The 21,695-nt window shown below is 41.9% G+C and overlaps 2 protein-coding genes across 5 annotated transcripts in view; one reads left to right on the top strand and one right to left on the bottom strand.

Moving 5' to 3' along the window:
* Positions 1-1,700: 1,700 nt before the first annotated feature.
* LOC128686910 (metal cation symporter ZIP14) overlaps positions 1,701-21,695 on the top strand; it is a 210,454-nt gene continuing 190,459 nt past the window's right edge. Inside the window, exon 1 of the mRNA XM_070103606.1 lies at positions 1,701-2,076. The gene's annotated coding sequence lies outside the window, so the exon portion shown is untranslated. The remainder of the gene's footprint in view (positions 2,077-21,695) is intronic.
* LOC128686912 (probable muscarinic acetylcholine receptor gar-1) overlaps positions 10,520-21,695 on the bottom strand; it is a 58,719-nt gene continuing 47,543 nt past the window's right edge. For all 4 annotated transcript variants that reach the window (XM_053774186.2, XM_053774185.2, XM_053774183.2 and 1 more), the window contains 4 exons: positions 20,966-21,079; positions 17,568-17,729; positions 16,288-16,397; positions 10,520-13,982 (listed from right to left, as the gene is read on the bottom strand). In XM_053774186.2, the coding sequence (XP_053630161.2) occupies positions 12,687-13,982; positions 16,288-16,397; positions 17,568-17,729; positions 20,966-21,079 (1,682 nt within the window). In that variant the 3' untranslated portion in view covers positions 10,520-12,686. The remainder of the gene's footprint in view (positions 13,983-16,287; positions 16,398-17,567; positions 17,730-20,965; positions 21,080-21,695) is intronic.

The raw sequence follows: 21,695 nt of genomic DNA, 5'->3' as shown, positions 1-21,695 counted from the left end.
TGTCTACCATCAGTGGGAGTCTGGTACTGTCTACTACCAGTGGGAGCCTGGTACTGTCTACCACCAGTGGGAGTCTGGTACTGTCTACTACTAGTGGGAGCCTGGTACTGTCTACCCCCATTGGGAGCCTGATATCTGTTTCCACCACTGGGGGCCTGGTACTTGTTACCACCAGTCTGTGTCTGGTACTGTTTGCCAGTAGTGGGAGCCTGGTACTGGCTACCACCACTACTAGTACGTGTTACTGATCCTTGTCTCTCTCCTGCTTCAGTACTCTCATGGTTCTCAATCTCTGAGGTGAACCCATTGACGCGATCTGCTGTGTATTCCACTTTCTGGAAAAAATGAAGCTGAATTAACAAAAAAAAATCTGTAATAAATTTTTATTTCCCTTTAATAATTTTTTTTAATAAAGATATCAATAAAAAAATATTGGATTAAGACGCAAAATGTCTTAAAATGGTGCCTTGAAGCAGATGCTCCGAGGATCCTTCGTCCAAGGAATTGCTACTGTCGCCTCGTACCTGATTATTGCTATTAAGGTCACAAGAGAGCGCTAAACTCATTTGGCTCATTGCGCTAGGATCAAACCTGATTCTCCATATGGGAGGTGCCGTGACGCTGGTGAGGGGCTTTTGATCCAATGAATGGGACCTGACCTTTGCTTCATTGGATTGCACTTTATAATAGTAACAGTGACTTCATATGAATAGTATTGATTATGGAAAGCCTAATGTTATACTTCAACTTTCTATATTTTAGGTTAAAAACGTTATTTAGATTAAGTTGTTCAGTTCAAGTCTCCATCTTACTGAAGACACATAAATGTGCTGGTAAATATGAAGAGGTGACAAGGTTGATTCCATGTAGTATCAGAAAGTTTCCCTGTTAAAATAGGCTGGAGACACTAAATTTGCACTCTTTAGATTTAGAAAGATGGTAGAATTAGGGCGAGATATTACTGAGGTTGCGTATATTGAAAACACGAGAAAATAAAGCAGATACAAATAACGTTCTGAAAATATCTCAACAAGACAGGACTCGCAGCAATGAATTCAAGTTAGAAAAATGTAGATTTAGAAATTATGTGGCAATGAAGCTATAGATAAGTGGAACTAATTCCCAGGTAGTTATTGGGGCGAGAATTTAGGGTAGCTGAAACATAAATTGGGTGTACTCACCTAACTGAGGTTGCAGGGGTCGAGTCGTGGCTCCTGGCCCCGCATGAGTATGTGTGAATTAGATTTACATGGGCCAATAAACCTACTGCATCGCTCTATTATTTTTATGATATTAAATTAGAAACTGGCTTGTAGCTGATGATTTGTGCTGGGCCTTTACTTCTCTGGATTAGAGTAACCCGTGCTAGTTCGAGTGCTAGCGCATGGAGGTCCGTGGTTCGATCCCCAGTACGGGTGAAACATTAGGACATGTATTTTTAAGATACCTGCTGTCCCTATTCACCTAGCAGTAAAATAAACACCAAAGTATTAGCCGACTGGTATGGGTCGCACCCTGGGGACAAAACTGACCTAATTTTTACATAACCTGGGGCATTCTTTATAGCAGTACGTCACTGATGTCAGCTAGGCCTATATACCTTGTACATGTACTTGTAGAAATAAAGATTATTATTATTAGTAGTAGTATTATAAGGTTAGTTTGGTGTCAGGTGGTCCAGTCAGTTGTGTCCACCACATTGTGGGTGATGCAGACTGTTTTAGTGCTCTAGTGTCTGATAAATATTTTAAGTGTGGAGCAAGTACTTAAATTCGCACTGTGGTCAATGAACACACAAGGCATCTGACACAAGAAGGATATGTTAAGTATGTACAGAAGATGGCAATTTTTAGTGTATATGATCCGTTGACAACAGCAAGTGTTGTTGACACAAACCAAGTTGAACTTCCATGTCTAGTGACATGTACATCTGCTTGATGGAAAACCCTTCACACAGTAGAAACAATGGAGGCCTGCCTAAAGGGACGTAGTTTTAAAAATTTGTCAGCTGGCGGGGTGAAAGATGCCATAGTATGGCACCTACTGGACGGAAGTAATTACGTCGTTGCTGCTACGGTAAGTGACATTATCGTATATCATTCTGTGCCTATTATGTTAAGTATTTTAATGTTTATGAACTCTCTTTTGAGGTTTCTTGATGCTGGTGAGGTGCTCTTGATCTAGGGAACTGGGTCTGTGCTCCATTTCCCTGAATTAAGCCTGAATATCTTCCATCCCCCCCCCCACAGGCGCTGTTTGATCCTACAGGTTTAGCGCTCCCCCATGATTATAACAATTGATGCTGGCGAGGGGCTCTTGATCCATTTAATTTACCGTGTCTTCCTCTTCCTTGGATTAAACTTGATTGCCTCCCATTCACAAGCGGTGTAAAACCCCTACAGGTTGAACGCTTTTTCTCCTAAATGTAAATAATAATGTTTATGAATCTTGTATAATTTGTTCCCATTAATGAAATAAGCAAATTAGCTGTTAATAAAAAATATAAACTTATAATTTCTGCATCTAATTAAGCAAACTATTAACAGAAATGTCATTAAGATCGTTGAGGATAGGCCTAAAATAGAATAAAAAAAACACTTTCCTTGAAATTATTATTATTGGAAAGCGCTAAATACGTAAAGAGTTCACATCGGGGAATAAGAGGCAATCAGATTCGATCTTAGGAAGGGGAGGATAGATCTAGTTTCTTGGATCAAAAGCCTCTCACTGACATCAACTCACCGCCCTTACCTGAGGCGAGATGTTAACTACATAAACTTTTAGCAAATTTACTCAAACCCGTCTGAGAATGTTTTGAATATTAGCATAATACAGCTGCTTGGATTTCTTCATTACTGTAGTGACCAATGTATAGTTTTGCTAGTTCTTGTAAATAAGTAGAACAAATATTTTGAACTTGGTTAAAGATACGTACCTGACGTTGACCACTGGGAACGAGAACGTAATAAAGACCATTGATAACATCACCATCAGCGTACTGAGTGTGACCGTAGTGAGAACCTCGTTCAGCGTCCTCCACACTGTACGAGAAACTGTATTCTGGTCTTCTGCAGTCCTATAAGAATGTGTTATTATCATTAGTCCCCTCAAGGGAGGTTCTTTGACACCAGTGAGGGGTTTTTGAGTCAAGATTTGATTTAGGGAATTGGATCTGTGCTCCAGTTCCCCGAATTAAGCCTGAATGCCTTCCACATCCCCCCCCCCAGGCGCTGTATAATCCTACGGGTTTAGCGCTTCCCCTTGATTATAATAATAATAATTTGAGTCAAGAAATTAGACCTGATCTTCCCTTGGATTGAACCTGAATGTTTCACATTCCTGCAGGAGCTGTCTGGTTCCTACGGGTTAAGTGTTCCTCCATGAATAAAATTTATTTAATTCACGAGGAACGCTAAAATCACGTAAGGGTTGCCAGTAACTGCATGAACCTTTCCCTAATTACAGTACATCGTTCAAAATTTGAACCCGATCGGATGAGGCGTTCTCAAGTTATAAACGAAAACCTTGGAGAAAAAACTTCAGACAACACCGTACTGTATACATGTACTTATAGAAATAAAGATTATTATTATTATTATTATTATTATTATTATTATTATTATTATTATTATTATTATTATTATTATTATTCAAGGTCTCGCTTCAGGGATGGGATACCTGATAAGTTTTTATATTATTGTTTTATGTTGGCTAGTTTGTGCTTTTGACAAATACTTATTACGCCATTATTCACGTATATTATTATTATTTTTATTATTATTATTATGCTCAAAAGGAAACTGTTAAGGGTATTAAAGCACCGTGGAATGGGAAGTAATCAGGTTCGGGAGGGGTGGGAAGCTTTAGCGCCTTGGATCAAGAGCCCTTCGCTTATATCCAAGTACCCCACCTTGAAGGAACTATAAAATAGTACTTAGACTGCTACACTATAAGTTATTACAGGTGACCCTTCAAGGGAAGAGATCTGAGGCTGAAGGTTTCTTGATCCAAGGATTTTTAGGTACTTCCCTTGAAGGCAGTAAAAAGTGCGACAGGAATGTGGGTGAGATATGGAAATCATCGCTACACAGTTCGTCATGAACAACCACAGGTGCTACACTGGCTTCAGCTGTTTCTTTTCCTTCGCTCTCTTTTGTATCATCAACTTTCTCAAGAATGTCTTCCTATTTATTGTTAGTCAGCATGTATTTTTTTTTCAATGTCTACGCTACTTGGTCATCCTTTTCCGTATTCTCGTGTTTAATTTAATATTTTTGTGTTTAATATTCTTGTGTTTAATTAACTTCACCTTTATAAATTACTCTTAACCTCTTTAATTTGATTAATTAACTTTGCACCTTTGCGCAGACCCCTGGACCCGTGTGTCTCTGTATTTACTGTGTTTCACTGTAATGGTCATGTGACTGAATTCACAAACTGTGTAATCTTCTCACTAACTTGCTCAAGTAACAGAATTTTGGTGCCCTCAATGTTTGAACCTATTATGTACCTATGTCATAATTATAGAGATAATGTAATAATTATCTCCACAACTCTTGTAAACAGGTGCCTCTGTATACGGTAATGGTCGTTTGTGTTCATTTAACTTGCTGGTAAATGGCTCTTTCCCATTCCCCGGATTACATCGAATTACTTACGAGTCCTCCCCCCCCCCCACACACACATATATCAATAACAACACTGCAACTAACCGAGGATTCGAACCCATGTCGTTTTGGCTCGCCTCATGGTGAGCGAAAATCACATGACGCTGTGTGTGGTCCAGTGGGTTAGAGAGCCATGTGATTTTCGCTCACCATGAGGCGGGCCAAAACGACATGGGTTCGAATCCTCGGTTAGTTGCAGTGTTGTTATTGATTCAATATCACCCGTTCGTGGTTACACGAATAAGAATAAGAATAATTCATTTGTCCACTACCTACAAACTAAGCGTCTCCGGTTCACATTTTCCACACAATACATTCACACGTCCCACACTTTCTCAGTCTGAATGTGAAAATGACTCTGCAACCGATGCATTTGATGGATGGATTGGCGGACTCATAATGGCTTCCATGACTAGGGTAAACAGATGCACTTTCCCAACCAAACTACCTCTTGTATTTACTTATATCATGGTGTACATACTCAAATGATACCAAAAAAAAAAAAAAACTTTTAAAATCTGTTAAGATGCTTGGAACGTGTTTCAAATATCAAATATTTGGAAACTTATGTCAGAATCTACGTCAAATGCTTAAAACTTATGTTAAATGCCTAGAACCTTCATCAGATGCTTAGAGCGTGTCAAATGCTTAGAACTTGTGTTAATACTCAGAACCTGTGCCCATGCTAAATATTTAAAACCTGTAAATATTTTATCTAGGCAGTGGCAAGTAAATTTTAATGGCTGTGGTGACCAGAGTAGAAAAAGGGCACTAGGAGTACTTTAATGAAAGTGAAGAGAAAATATATTGCATTTCTTACCTTGTTCTCTGTTGAACTCTGTTTCTGTGATGCTCTGACGACGGATGAACCTACATTCCCCGTTGAACCATAAAATTGAGCTGAGCTATTAGCTTCTCTAGGACTTCTGGTGGGTATTGTGGTTGAGGTGGGTTCTGGTGGTTTATAAAATTCTGTGGTTGAGAAAATAGGTGAGGTGATGCCTGGTAGGTTATAGGAGTCTTCTGACGTTGAAGTGATTCCTGGTGAGCTATAAAAGTCTTCTGGGACTGAAGTGGGTCCTGGTAGATTATAAAATTCTTCTGGAGTTAAGGCGGACCGTTTTGGGTTATTGGATTCTAGGTCTTTAATAGGTCCTTGTGGGTTATGTGATTCTTTGGGGCTTGAGGTGGGCCCTGATGGCTTTAATAATTCTTCAGGGCTTGAGGTTCGTCCTGATGGGCTATAGGATTCTTCTGGGATTGAGTTTGGCCCTGGTGGGCCGTGGGATTCCTTGGAATAAGAAGTGTCCTCCGAGTTATCAGGGCTTCTGGGACTCTCGTTATAGAACTCCTGGGAACGTAAAAGCATTCCTGCTGAGTCATAAAATTCATGAGAATTTACATTGGCCCTTACTGGATTGGAATCATTGAAATTTAGGGTTAATTCTTCTTGACTGTATGACTCCTTGGGTCGTAAGGTGGTTAATGAATTGCTATTTATTTTTTCTGTGAATGCTCCTACACCTCCATAGACTTCGCTAGGACGCAGTATAGTTCCTGTTAAATCACTGGGCATTTTGGAATGTACAACTGAGGATAAAATGAATCCTGCAGGATTAGAGGGTTCATTGGTATTTGAATTGGATGTTGTTAGGCTATAAAATATTGAAGGTTTTGTAGCGTCATGAGGTTCAATAGGGTTCTTGTGGTCATACGGCCATCCTGGTTTTGCGATAGGACTCACTAAGCTTTGAGAATCTAAAAGACTAAGGACTTTGTCCAGTTGTTCATTTTTCACCAGGTCGTCGGATCTCGTGGAATTTGATAAGTTATGTATTTTTCTTGGGTTGAGCATTTCATAAAATCTTGCAGAGCTTACTGAACTATTGGACTTTGTTGTACTTGGCAGTTCATAAGATTCAAAAGGGCTGGGTAGGTTATGAGAGTTTAAGTTGACTGAGACTGGAATTGGTAGTCTATAGAATTCAGAAGGACTAGATAAGCTAGAAGACTTTATAGTGACCAAGGATTTACTGGAACTTGGTAAGTTGTTTTGCGTTTTGGAACTGGAAATGGAAGAACCATTCAAACGTGTTGAGTTACTGAGCTCTTTTGGACTTTGCGACTGAACGGATTCTATTGAAGTACTTGAATCTTGTAATTCTGTTGACTTTGATACGTTATATGAATCTGTAGAATTTGCAACATCATTGGACTCTTTTGGGGTTAGTGTGACGTAGATTCCTGAAGAGTCCACTATATGAGCTGCTTCTGCAATAGTTGGTGCTGCTGAAGAACTGTAGGACTTTTTGGGAAGTGCTACGAGGTACAGTTTTGATAAAATTGATGTGTTATAGGATTCATTTTTATTTGGTATTTCGTAGGATCCTCGTGGATTTAGTGATTCATAAGATTCCCTCGGACTTGGTGGTTGATAAGATCCTATTACACTTGGTGGTTCGTAGGATCCTCCTGGACTTGATGATTTGTAGTATTCTTTTGTATCTATCGGCTCATAGTATGCTTCATAGTCATGGGAGTCTTCAGGAGCTAGGAGAGAGGATCCTTCAGCACTCGAGGTGGTTGTTGATGTAAATCCTGCTGAGTTATAGGATTCCATAAAACTTGTTGGAGGGTCAATTTGACTGTCGGGGTGAATAGGACTAAACGTGGTACGTAATGTTGCTGTTGATTGCCCGAAGATTTTTCTTGAATTCAAAATATCACTAGTTGGTTTCTCATGGGGTCCTGCAGGACTGGGAGTTCCAATGGGTGTCCCGTAAGGCTGCTTTTGGCTTGAGCTTATACTTTTTAGGTTATAGAAATCTATAGGACCAGTAATCGTATAGTAATGGTACCCACGAGGCCCCAATATAGAATCTGGTGGGTCTTGAACCTCTTCAAAGCTTTGGATTTTACTTTGTGTTCTATGTGAATTCTTAGGATTCAGATAAGTCTCTGATGAACTATATGGATCGGTTGAACTTGAGTTAAGATCCTTTCTTAAATAGATCTCTGATGGGCTTAAAACGAATTCTGCAAGATTGTAGGACTTAGTTGAATCCAACGATGGATCTGGTGGACGAACGGACTGTACTGAACTAGAAGTAAGATTCGCTGTGTTATAGGACTCTGTATAATTTAAGACGAGCTCTGCTAGGGTGTAGGGGCCTTTTGAGTTGGATAAATTATCTGGTGGATGATTGTTCTGTGGTAAACTTGTGCTGCTGGATTCCACATCAGCTCTGGTGGTTTCGACGGGAAGAAAGATGGTTGTGAAGGCTGCCCACAAACATACAAGCTGCACGGAAGAATGGTGCAATACAATCTTGATTAACATAGTTATTTATATTATATATGTGCAAAATAGCCACAGTGAAATTCCGAGCGCCTTCGCGATTTCTCACATTATTCCTTAATGATGTGGAAAATCACGAAAGCCCTTGGAACTTCACTATGTTTTCACTGTGCATATTTTGCATATTGTGATATTACCTGATTATTGTGATCTTATTGTATATTATATATATATGTGTGTGTAACTAGGATAATTACATTAGTACCAATGATTTTTTTTAGAAAGTAAGTACAGTATAAAAACCATATAATGCTTATCGAAGCAATAATGCAAAAGGTCATGTAAGCAGTGTAATTTTTCATGAAGAAACGACACTTTGGGACTCAGTCGCGGGTTACACGACATATCGCGAGACTATAAGTTCCTTATTCAGGAAATTTGAGTTTTCACATTCGTAAAGAACGAAAGTAATACTTTTTTTTTCAAGGAGTATGGATCTTCTGACTTGTGAGCTCAGGCCCATTGTATATATTGTAAGGTTACTCTTTTCACCCGTGTGGGTGAGTATGGAGCGTCAGGTCAACACGTGGGAGAAGACAGGTCAGGGAGCAAGTGGGTGTGGTGTGTCAGGTCTTGAAGCAGGTGACTGGAATCAAGCTTAAAATTTGGGTAAGTAGTTCCCCAGTGCTATCTCGTGCTGGTGCTCTGTATTAAGTTAGTTGATGGTATGTGCTTCTTAAAGGCGAATTTTAATGAAATTAAGCGTGGTAGCTATGTAATTTGTGTTTGATGGCATCAACTTCCCAGTGAATATTGTGACTGTTGTTGTTGACACGGTGAAAAACGGCCGAATTCTCTTGTCCATAGCGTATCACCCTCTTGTGTTGGGTGATCCTCGTTGATAGCATTCAGCCTGTCTGACCGATGTATACTTGGCTGCAATCTTTGCATGGTATCTGGTGGACTCCAATAAGCATAAGCATCCAGTTACACAAAACACACCAGGAGTTTTCTAGAAACCATGCAAAGATTGCACCCAGGTATACATCGGTCAGACTGGCTGAAATCTCAGCCTTACAAGTCTTGTTATCCTATTTTTACTATTCTTTGATAGTGTGAGAAATCACGAAATCGTTTGGTATGTTATCGCACCAGGGAAAACATGCCCAGTTCCACTGGGCGCCTGGTGTTTGAGAATTGTTGGTTCAGTGGATAGAGTAATGCATACATTGGCCTGTTCTCACAGAGCTGGGCATGATGATGCAGGATCGAATCTTGGCTAGCCACAGTTCTGTTAATGATTCAGAATCGCTTGTTTCGTGATTTCATTATCTATCTATCTATCTATCTATATATATATATATATATATATATATATATATATATATATATATATATATATATATATATATATGTGTGTGTGTGTGTGTGATTGTGTGTGTGTGTGTGTGTGTGTGTGTGTGTGTGTGTGTGTGTGTGTGTGTGTGTGTTTGTCTCCATGGGGAAGTGGAGAAGAATTCTTCCTCCGTAAGCCATGAGTGTCGTAAGGGGCGACTAAATTTAATGCCTGGAGCATGGGGCTAGTAATCTCCTCTCCTGTATAAATTACTAACTGTAAAAAGAAAAAAATGAAGTGTTTCTTTTTCGGGTCACCCAGCCTCGGTGGGAAACAGCCGATGTGTTAAAAATTGTATGTATGTATACATACATACAGGTATATACACACACACACACAATATCAAAAATATTTAGGAAAAACTTGAATTGCAATCTTACCTTGAGAAATCCCATATTTAATATGTAAAAAGGCAGACTTTTTAAAGTGGAATTATAAATTGTGTGGAGGAGTAGCGTTTGTTGTGGCAGCTGCTGTAATTCTAGCAGAGTTGCTGCATCTTCTTCCTTATATAGCTCACATCCATAACATTTCTCGCCACTCACGCCTGACGGAATTCCAGTGTTTTCTTTTTCTTTTAAAACGTATTTTGCAGCTGTGACGGCTTTGTTTTCAATTTTGTTTTAAAATATTTTTTTAAAGATTCTGTTTTCGTAACATTCTTAGTTACAAAATGCGTCATATACAACATTCAATTTAGTGACACGCCTCAAAGTGGACATACACCTCTCTCGTATTTCAGAGAGTTATGTTTGAACATCAGTGCTGTAGGACGTGTTTTCATAGGGCACCTGCCGTCCCTGTTCACCCATCAGTAAAGTGGGTACCTGGGTGTTAGTCGACTGGTGTGGGTCGCATCCTGGAACAAAATTGACCTAATTTGCCCTAAATGCCCTGCATAACAAGGGGCTTTCTATATAGTAGTATATCAGTGATGTCAGCTATGCCAGTATACCTTGTACAAGCCTAGATAAAATTATTATTATTATATTATTGTTTGAACATGACGCCATCTAGGTACCGCCAGTAGCACCACCTGCTTGACGGACCACCACAGGAAGCTTTGGTGAAGCTTGGCTCACACACTCTACCTTCCTCACAAACAACACTAATTCTTATCTTACGCTCTAAGAGGTTTACAGTGAAACGCCATTGTTAATTATTATTATTATAATCACGGAAAAACACTAAACCCATAAGGTTCATACAGTGCTTGGAAATTTGAATTCAGTTTGATCCAAGGAACAGTTGAGTAACTCCGTTATTTGAAAACAAGTACTAAACCTGTGTCACACAGCCAGAGGAAGGGCACCTCCAACTCCATGGATCAAGAGGCCTTCACCTGCATCAAGGCACCAGTGCCAGCTTGAAGACTACCAACAGACCCCTGGCAGTCTTCAAGCTGGCACTGGACAAGCATCTAAAGTCAGTTCCTGATCAGCCGGGCTGTGGCTCGTACGTTGGTTTGCGTGCAGCCAGCAGCAACAGCCTGGTTGATCAGGCGCTGATCCACCAGGAGGCCTGGTCACAGACCGGGCCGCGGGGGCGTTGACCCCCGAAACTCTCTCCAGGTAAACTCCAGGTAAACCCCCTCACCCTCCTGGAAGGCAACAACGACCCACAAATGGTAATATCAAAGATTTCTTTTACACTATTGGATTTACAGCGTAAGAGATGTTATCTTACTTTAGCCTTATCTAAGGTTGCTACCCAAAGGAGTCCGCTAACACTCGGGTAACTTTTTATTGTTAGGTGGACAAGACAACAGGTAGAAGGTTCCACCCTCCCTAGTACTGGACTCTGGTCCTGCTGTGAAGCAAGAAAGCCACAACTGAGCCTCGTACATATAAATATTTTTATATTTACAAAAAACGCAAACGTCACCGGGTAATACAGCACTTGAGTGCCGTACATGGACTGGTTTGATGGCTTCTAAGAAGCATGTAATTGAGGGGACTTGCAGAGGTCTGTGGAGTACCCCGAGGTGGAGATGACAAATCTTGGTCTCGATTCCTAGTATTAAACTAGTAATAACATGTTAGGTAAAAGGACACATGCAACTAATGTGACATTTTATTGTTGCATCTCTGTCCTTTTACATAACATTTTGTCGGTAATTCTACCATTATTACTAGCGATAACACTACAACTACTGGGGAGCTTGTCAACAAATCTCAGCCAGCGTTAATATCAGACTGCTCCGCTAGACAGGTACAAGGGATTCATAATAGCTACCTCTCTATGTTCTTGTTAGGAGAGGTTTTTATTTGTTGATATATTAAAACACAAAGTGGTAAGTGCCGGACAACTAACAGGTTATTTATTTTTGTGCATCAAGAACTCTAACAGTCATTGTGGTTTTAGGGCTTTGTGCACTATTGCCTCCACTTAGGTGTTTTAGGTCTTTGAGCACGGCTTTTCCTTGGATTCAAATAGCGTTCTGCCAACAGTAGCGAAGAAAACACATGTTGCAGATGTTATCTCTGTGTACAGCTTCATAGTCATGACTTGAAGCGCTACACAAGAGAACCGTTGTCCGGTAAAAGCTTCTTTTGCATCCTATGTTTTCTTCACGGCTTTTCCTATTTCCGAATTAAAAAGCTCATTGATCTGAAACTGCGTCTCACAAAAGTAAAATCTCCACCAGTTAGAGCTGCAGTTCCATTCTGGGGTTATTTACATAAATAGTCATTCTTGTTTAAGGAGTAGCATTAGTTGGTCACATTTTGTTTCAAAAAGAGGAAAACAATGAATACAATATATGTTTTTAAGTATACTTTGTTTCAGGCCTAGTACGCCAGTTTTAACTCCTAGTGTACTGATTTGTTAGTACTGCTACGTGTCACTGAGAATGCGCGAGGTGGTGTAGTTCTGTTAGGACGGGTCTTTGTGAAATGATCCATAACTTTTTTAATCATCCTCTGGCTTACTGGAGTTAAGACACTACCTAGTAATGTCCTAAGACGATGATACCCTCACAGGTATCTCAAGCATATTACTTATGATAGCTAGACTGAGTTATCCTGTGACAGCATTTTGTTCTCCAGAATTTGACCAAGATCCCTAGCTGGCAGAGAAACGGAGAGATAACCAGCCTTTTATATATCTACTGCAAAAGCCACACCTCCAGACAACCTGCTGCAAATGTCATTATTATTATTACATTAATGAGGACGCGCTTAACCAATAGGTACAAAGCACCTGAGGAATGGGAGACAATCAGATGTGATTCAAGGAAAGCGAGGGTAACTCAGGTTCCTAGGATGAAGCACTGTTTACTAGCATCAAGGCACATGCTCCCTCGCCACTTGAAGGTCTCGGAATCTCATTTAATCTTGATCGGTTTTTCCTTGGCAAATATTCCTTTGAATCTCTTGGACTTCAGGCGAAATTCTCGGTAGCCATAGGCGTACATGAGCGGGTTAGCCAGGGAGTTGGCGACGACGGCACAATAGAGAAAAGTGTTGAGCATATGCAGTAGACACTCATGCTTCTCTTTGCTCAGGCTGTACACCAAGGTGCCCACCACGAACGGCACATACGTCGCCGTGAACGATCCAATGATCAGGAAGACCGTCTTAAGCGCCCGGCACTTCTTCAAGAAGAGCACCTTGTCCCGGGTGTCAGATACAACACGGTTGAAATACTTCGTCAACAGCCATGACGTTCGTGAAGATGATGATGGAGAGTTTGTCTTCTCACCGGCTTCCTCGTCTGTTGAAGGTGATGGAAACTCCTCGTCTGTTAAGTGTGATGGAGGTACCTCTTCTGTTAAAGGGGATGGACGTTCCTCTTCTGTTAAGGGTGATGGAGGTTCCTCGTGTGTATCGTACTGGCACTTCTGTCCGGTTTTAGCTTTCCTGGTGAATTTAGGACCTTTGGTATTTTTTATCTTTGGTGACTCCGATGCGGCATCACTTCTTTTTCTGTCACTGCCAGAGGCAGTGCAGTCGAAACTCTCTCCAATATAATTACTTACTGATATATTTGTGTCTTTGGCATTGTCTCTTATGCCGTTGTCAACAAAGTTATCTTGGTTATCGATGTTAATAGCAATACCTTTATTCTCATTTTCTTTAAAGTTCTCATCAACTGTTTCGGCAAGCTTTTCACAAGACAATTTAGTGCCTTCAGGAACAGCACCATCGTCGCTTTGAGATATGGCTTCTCTGAGGGATCTCTGGCGACTATCTGTTGCCACTTCGTCCTGGACCAGTTGGTCTCCTCCAGGAAGGACCTGACCCTGTATGAGCTTCTCTGTGATTTCACCGTCATGAGATACTCGTCTCTGCTCAGGGTTATGAGTTTCCTGGGACTGGTAACGAATGAGCTTGGCTGATGCATCCCTCTCACTGATTCCAGGCAGTGTAGCTGTGTACTCCACCTCTTTCCTCTTCGTCCTTCTCCTATTGGCCTTGACGTTCGGGTCGGTGGTGGCACTCGTCGAGCGATTTGACTTCGATGATTTGGACTTCTTGGACATAAAGGAGAGCCTGAAATTGGATGACCTGGCGTTGTCGTTGCCGGTGAGTGAGCCTCCATAGCGAGCCTTGTGCATTTTGAGGGCCAGCATCAGCAACACAGAGTACAGGCTCACCACCACCGCGTACGGGCCAGCAACCTGTAGGAGGAAAATTATTTTTTAAATGTGAAGCACTAAACTTGTAGCTCCATTAATGAACAATGGTGAACCCCCAACATTTCTCCCTGTGGTGTTTGGGAAAAATCGCTACAATAAGTTCGCTGGACGCCACACACAATGACAAGAATAGAGAAAGAGCTATTTGTGATGCCATGTGGACATCTATGCCTCCTAGTCTGACTGGCAGTGTAGTTTGATCCCATTGCCCATCTTATAGCATAAAACTGAACACACTAGGTAATATTGACATCAGAAGACTGTCATATGGATTGTCATATGAGGGTACACATCTTAGGCTGGGCAGGCTCAAGCACTTGGTGAGAAGGCATAGGGCATCATGAGCGTCTACATGTTCTATCCTCAAATCATCCAATTTCTCCTTGAGAACTGTGTCAGTGGCATTGGTCCCCAGAGGGACTCCAAGCAGGATGCTATCAGTGAGAGCAGTAGTTGTCACACCTGAAAGTATAGAATTCACTGCATCGATTGCTTGTTACCTAGTTGAGATTTTTAGAGGAATAAGCGTGTAAAGTGAATGGTAGATTATTATTGAGAGAGTTAAGGGTAAGACGGAGAGCAGGATCGCATATGAAAGAGTTTCTAGGAAGGGTATAGTATGTGAAGCATATAAGTAAACAGTATTTAAAAAAAATGCTAAGGAAGTTTTCGTTGCATTTATGGACTCAGAAACGGCATATCATAGTCCGGTTAGGAGAGCAATGTGGCAGATGTTGCAAGTGTATGAAATAGGTGGTAGGTTTCTTCAAGCAGGTAGAAGTTTTTATGAGGACAGTGACCTGTACTTTGCTCAGTGGTGGCCTGTACTTTGCTTAGTGGTGGCCTGTACTTTGCTCAGTGGTGACCTGTACTTTGCTCAGTGGTGGCCTGTACTTTGCTCAGTGGTGACCTGTACTTTGCTCAGTGGTGGCCTGTACTTTGCTCAGTGGTGACCTGTACTTTGCTCAGTGGTGACCTGTACTTTGCTCAGTGGTGGCCTGTACTTTGCTCAGTGGTGACTGTACTTTGCACATTGGTGACCTGTACTTTGCTCAGTGGTGACCTGTACTTTGCTCAGTGGTGACCTGTACTTTGCTCAGTGGTGACCTGTACTTTGCTCAGTGGTGGCCTGTACTTTGCTCAGTGGTGGCCTGTACTTTGCTCAGTGGTGACCTGTACTTTGCTCAGTGGTGACCTGTACTTTGCTCAGTGGTGACCTGTACTTTGCTCAGTGGTGGCCTGTACTTTGCTCAGTGGTGACCTGTACTTTGCTCAGTGGTGGCCTGTACTTTGCTCAGTGGTGACTGTACTTTGCACATTGGTGACCTGTACTTTGCTCAGTGGTGACCTGTACTTTGCTCAGTGGTGACCTGTACTTTGCTCAGTGGTGGCCTGTACTTTGCTCAGTGGTGACCTGTACTTTGCTCAGTGGTGGCCTGTACTTTGCTCAGTGGTGACTGTACTTTGCACATTGGTGACCTGTACTTTGCTCAGTGGTGACCTGTACTTTGCTCAGTGGTGACCTGTACTTTGCTCAGTGGTGACCTGTACTTTGCTCAGTGGTGACCTGTACTTTGCTCAGTGGTGACCTGTACTTTGCTCAGTGGTGACCTGTACTTTGCATAGTGGTGACCTGTACTTTGCTCACTGGTGACCTGTACTTTGCTCAGTGGTGGCCTGTACTTTGCTCAGTGGTGACCTGTACTTTGCTCAGTGGTGACCTGTACTTTGCTCAGTGGTGACCTGTACTTTGCTCAGTGGTGACCTGTCCTTTGCTCAGTGGTGACCTGTACTTTGCTCAGTGGTGACCTGTCCTTTGCTCAGTGGTGGCCTGTACTTTGCTCAGTGGTGGCCTGTACTTTGCTCAGTGGTGGCCTGTACTTTGCTCAGTGGTGACCTGTACTTTGCTCAGTGGTGACCTGTACTTTGCTCAGTGGTGACCTGTACTTTGCTCAGTGGTGACCTGTACTTTGCTCAGTGGTGGCCTGTACTTTGCACAGTGGTGACCTGTACTTTGCTCAGTGGTGACCTGTACTTTGCACAGTGGTGACTTGTACTTTGCTCAGTGGTGACCTGTACTTTGCACAGTGGTGACCTGTACTTTGCTCAGTGGTGACCTGTACTTTGCTCAGTGGTGACCTGTACTTTGCACAGTGGTGACCTGTACTTTGCTCAGTGGTGACCTGTACTTTGCTCAGTGGTGACCTGTACTTTGCTCAGGAGGTGATATAGACGATGAGGATAATGACTAACACGGGTAATGAATAAGATGAAGATAATAACTCACGGAGGTGATGAAGAAGATGATGATGAAGTTTCTGGAGATGACTTGGGCGAAAATGCATCGGTCACATGCTTGCTCCCAAGGGACCTGCATTCCCATCACCGGGAGTGATCCTGGAATGGCAATCTAAGTCAGCTGGAATGGCAATCAAGACCAACTCTAAAAGGAATCCACGATTTATTTGATATGTAAGAAGGTAAATTTCATGATCAAGTAACATTGTGGTTGGAATTGTGTGACGTTGAGTGGGAAGAAGTGCAGCTGGAAAACGATTTAAGAAAAATGAAGGAGAATTGAGACCATCTGGAAGCAGAATTAGAGCCAATTGGAAAGAGAATTAGATCCAGCTGGAAGAAGAATTAAAGCTAGCTGGAAGGAGAATTAAAGCCAACTGGAAGAAGAATTAAAGCTAGCTGGAAGAAGAATTAGAGCCAACTTTAAGAACAATTAGAGAACTGGAAGAATAATTAGAGCCAACTGGAAGAAGAATTAAAGCCAACTGGAAGAAGCATTAAAGTCAACTGGAAGAAGAATTAGAGCCAACTGGAAGAAGAATTAGAGCCAACTGGAAGGAGAATTAAAGCCAACTGGAAGAAGAATTAAAGCTAACTGGAAGGAGAATTAAAGCCAACTGGAAGAATAATTAGAGCCAACTGGAAGAACAATTAGAGAACTGGAAGAATAATTAGAGCCAACTGGAAGAAGAATTAAAGCCAACTGGAAGAAGCATTAAAGCCAACTGGAAGAAGAATTAGAGCCAACTGGAAGAAGAATTAGAGCCAACTGGAAGGAGAATTAGAGCCCACTGTAGGAGGAATTCCAGCCAATTTGAAGGAGAATTAAGACCATGCTGAAGGAGAGTTGCGACCAACTTTAAGGAGAATTAAGACCAACTGGAAGTAGAATTTAGACAAAATGAAAAAAGACCTGAGATTTACTGGAAAAAGAATTGAGACCAACTTCAAGGAGAACTGAAACCAACTGGAATTTGAGGCACCTGCTAAGGAACGAATAGAAAGAGGGTCAAGAATATCTAATTATTCCTAAAGGATAAGATAGCTTAACTGACACAGCTGTGGGGTACTCAACTTATTTCAGTGACCCAAGATTCACAATCCATTATAAATTTGAGAAAACATCAGCACGACTACTACTGTATTACTGTTACTACTACTACTACGACCACACCACTACCACTATTACTACTTCTATTACTTTTATTATTACTACTAAATTCAAATTAATAATGATAATATAAGGAAGACAGTTGTAGGTGAGCCCACCAATAAGGATGGAGAAGATCCAGGAAATGATAACAGCGATGTACACTCTCTTGGTAGTGACGATGGAGGAGTACTTAAGTCCGTGGCAGATATACAAGTATTTGTCCACTGCTATCAACATGATGGTGAAGATGGTCTCCTGGCAGGCAGTCACCGCAACACCTGTATAGGGGCATAAAATACCTGCCTTTACATTCATTCTAATGGAAATAAGTCATCCTGACCTTCAGTTACCTGTGACCGATTTCGAAGCGTGTTTTACCGAAGCAGCCTAGCCTGAGGCTAGACTTCCCTGTTTATTGCCTGCTTAACCAGGCTGCTGCTGTTAGCGGCCCGCTGACACACATACCATCACAGCCTAGTTGATTTAGCACTTGGTGGAGGCAGTAATCCAGCTACCTCTTGAAGACTTCTACATTTGTTCCGGTAATGTTTTTGATATCTGCTAGAAAAATGACAGGATGGATAATGAGAACCTTCAAAATTAGGGAGGCCAAGCCCATGATGACACTCTTCAGGTCACTTGTTCTATCTAGGCTGGAATATTGCTGCACACTAACAGCACCTTTCAAGGCAGGTGAAATTGCTGACCTAGAAAATGTACAGAGAACCTTCACGGCGCGCATAACGGAGATAAAACACCTCAATTACTGGGAGCGCTTGAGGTTTCTAAACCTGTATTCCCTGGAACGCAGGCGGGAGAGATACATGATTATATACACCTGGAAAATCCTAGAGGGACTAGTACCAAACTTGCACACGAAAATCACTCACTACGAAAGCAAAAGACTTGGCAGACGATGCAACATCCCCCCAATGAAAAGCAGGGGTGTCACTAGCACGTTAAGAGACCATACAATAAGTGTCAGGGGCCCGAGACTGTTCAACTGCCTCCCAGCACACATAAGGGGGATTACCAACAGACCCCTGGCAGTCTTCAAGCTGGCACTGGACAAGCACCTAAAGTCGGTTCCTGACCAGCCGGGCTGTGGCTCGTACGTTGGTTTGCGTGCAGCCAGCAGCAACAGCCTGGTTGATCAGGCTCTGATCCACCAGGAGGCCTGGTCACAGACCGGGCCGCGGGGGCGTTGACCCCCGGAACTCTCTCCAGGTAAACTCCAGGTAGCAGGTCGAAGAGTCTTGGACTACGGATGTTGACACGGTGTTTATTTTACAATTCCTCTGTCATATCTTCAGTACTTTGTTATGGTAGTGTGTAGACTTGGGACATGGTTCCCCTGTATTTTCTTTGTACTGTATATGCAGTATTATTATATATCTTTTCTCTGCTCCAGAGAGCACATGCCAGGTACTTTGAAGAGTTCTCAGCAGTTTAAATGTTTTATTAACTTTGTGCGAGTAGTAAATGATCACTCTGCACTCTCCTGCTCTCTGAACATACACCAATATTCTAGATGTGAAAGCACAGGTGATATGGAAAGAAATATTATTAGCTTCCTATCCTTCGCTTTGAAATATCTCATTATTAAGTTAAACTTACATATTTTTTTATTCGCCGGTACTCTCCCGGCCCGGGTCTTTTCCAAGTAGTGGTGACCCGGCCTTGGCTCCCTATCTGGGGAGTGTCTCGAGACGTAAGTCTCCCATGGGAGGAGGTACAAGTACCCCTTCATCTTTGGGACCAACTCTCCCTAGGCCTAGCCACATTCCCCGCCCTCACGGGGCTCGTAGGGAGAAGCTAGTCTGCCATCTGCCCCGCCCCAAAGGGGCTCGTGGGAATGGTAGTCTTGTGAGCTGCAGATGGTAGCAAGCTCAGGCCTTAAAAACTTATTATTATTAAAGATTAGCCGGTATTCTCCCGGCCCGGGCCTTTTCCAAGTGGTGGCCCGGCCTTGGCTCCCTCTTTAGGGAGTGTCTGAGACCTAAGTCTCCCATGGGAGGAGGCACAAGTACCTCTTCATCTTTGGGACCAACTGTCCCCAGGCCTAGCCACAAGCTAGGCCTCTCTAGTCTGCCATCCCCGCCCCAAGGGGGCTAATGGGAATGACTGTCTTATATAATGTATCATCATTGTATGGCTAAAACATGTGATCTTACAACAACTGTACATATTTATACTAATGTCTGTAAAATATTTTAAATTTTCTGAATGTACATTATTATATCCCTGGGTAAAATGTAATTTATACTTATTGTAAGCTAAAAAATATATAATCGTTTAAAATTATGATGCATATTAGGAGTTTCTGTCAACGTTCAGTGGCTGGCAAGTCAACACATTACAAAGTGCAGAACAAGCTTGCTGACAACGATATATATAAATAAAATCAAAAGTCACTGAGTGTAGACCGGCTTGTAACTCGCGCGTCAGTACACAGTCGTGGCCAAAATAGCCAAGTTGAAAGAGGGAGGAAGATTTCCTACTCTCACGTGCGTCTAGATGCCAGTCCGCCCTTCACCCCCTCTCCCCACACACCAACTGTAATATAAAGTTGACAAGCTCAGTCATGACTGAGTCATGGTCTGGGGAGGAACGTAGAGAGGGTGGGGGAAGAGTTATGGTCTGGGGATATAGATATAGAGGGTGGGAGAATCATTATGGGAGGAAGGTAGAAAGGGTGGGAGGGAGAGTCATGATGTGGGAGGAAGGCAGAAAGGGTGGGAGGGAGAGTGATGGTCTGGGAAGGAAGGGGTAATGGGTGGGAGGAGGGAGAGGAAAGGGAGGCTGCTGGACTCTTCATGGTTATACGTTTTCAGATCACTTGAAGAGTGGACCTAGTACAGGACTTCAGAGTAAAGCAGTTGAAACAACCTTACTCTTCCTCGGATTAAACCTGACCAGGTGCTATATAACCCCTACGGGTATAGCACTTCCCTGCAGTTTGCTGGTTAACTAGGCTTAAAGTCTGCCAGCTACTGCTTATAGTCTACCATCAACATGACCTTAAAGAGTGTATATCGAGAATTTTTAAAATTGTAAGTGAGAAATTTAGACTTGCTTTAGGAGGACGAGTTTACTATTAATTATTATTATCATTATTATTATCCTAGGGAAGCGCTAAACCCATAAGGTCAACAGCTCTGGAAAAGGAAGTAAGCATGGTTGATCCAAGGGAAGGGTAGCTTGTATTCTTCTGACCAAGAGCTCTTAACCAACATCAGTTCATTCCCCTGATATGAAAACAATATGCAGTGATAGAGGGGGAGGTGAATATCTTGACCGAAGAGCGGCGGTCATTATTGTGACCAGAAGTGAGGAGGTCATCAGTACTGACCAGTGGTGGCACTGGCCAGTAAGAAGGGACACGTGTTGACACCACTTATTAAGGGAAGGACACGAGGCGATACGACTCGCAAGGACACGTGGTAAGGACAGATCACTAAGAGAAAGACACGTGTCATGACTGACCCGTAAAATGACACGTGGTTTGACTGACCAATCTGAAGCATGCAGGTATTCTTTTGCCAAAGGTCTGACTTATGTGTGATGTGGAGAAGGAAGGCGATGACGACGTAAAGACCAATAGCCAGGTCACTCAGGGCCAGGTTACCTGTAAGAGAAATAAGTCATGAGCTTTCACCTAGGAGGCCTGGTCACAGACCGGGCCGCGGGGGCGTTGACCCCCGGAACTCTCTCCAGGTAAACTCCAGGTAATTCGCTTATCCTACCCTGTTTTCTTCAGTTCATCTTAAAGGAAACCGTGTGGTGTAATAGTTGAGGACAAGAGTAATGGTTGCTTCCAGCCTAACTTCTTGTTGTCTGTGGCATAGAAATTATATATATATATATATATATATATATATATATATATATATATATATATATATATATATATATATATATATATATATATATATATATATATATATATATATATATGTCGTGCCGAATAGGCAGAACTTGCGATCTTGGCTTAAATAGCAACGGTCATCCTGCCATATAGGACAAGTGAAACTTTGTGTATGCAATAATTTCGCCAAAATAATTCTGAACCTAACGAAAAAAATATATTTGATTGTGTTTGTTTAGTACTAAATTATTGTAAACGTTTTTAAAATATATTTAGTTGGGTTAGGCTAAAATAAATTGCTCTTGTTATAATAACGTTAGGTAAGTTTTCTAAGATTCTTTTGGTGCAAAAATAAAAATTTTTTACATTAGCATTA

Source organism: Cherax quadricarinatus, chromosome 86 (genome assembly GCF_038502225.1).
Source record: "Cherax quadricarinatus isolate ZL_2023a chromosome 86, ASM3850222v1, whole genome shotgun sequence".
NCBI classification, from domain to species: domain Eukaryota; kingdom Metazoa; phylum Arthropoda; class Malacostraca; order Decapoda; family Parastacidae; genus Cherax; species Cherax quadricarinatus.
This window is presented reverse-complemented; position numbering and strand designations above follow the sequence as displayed.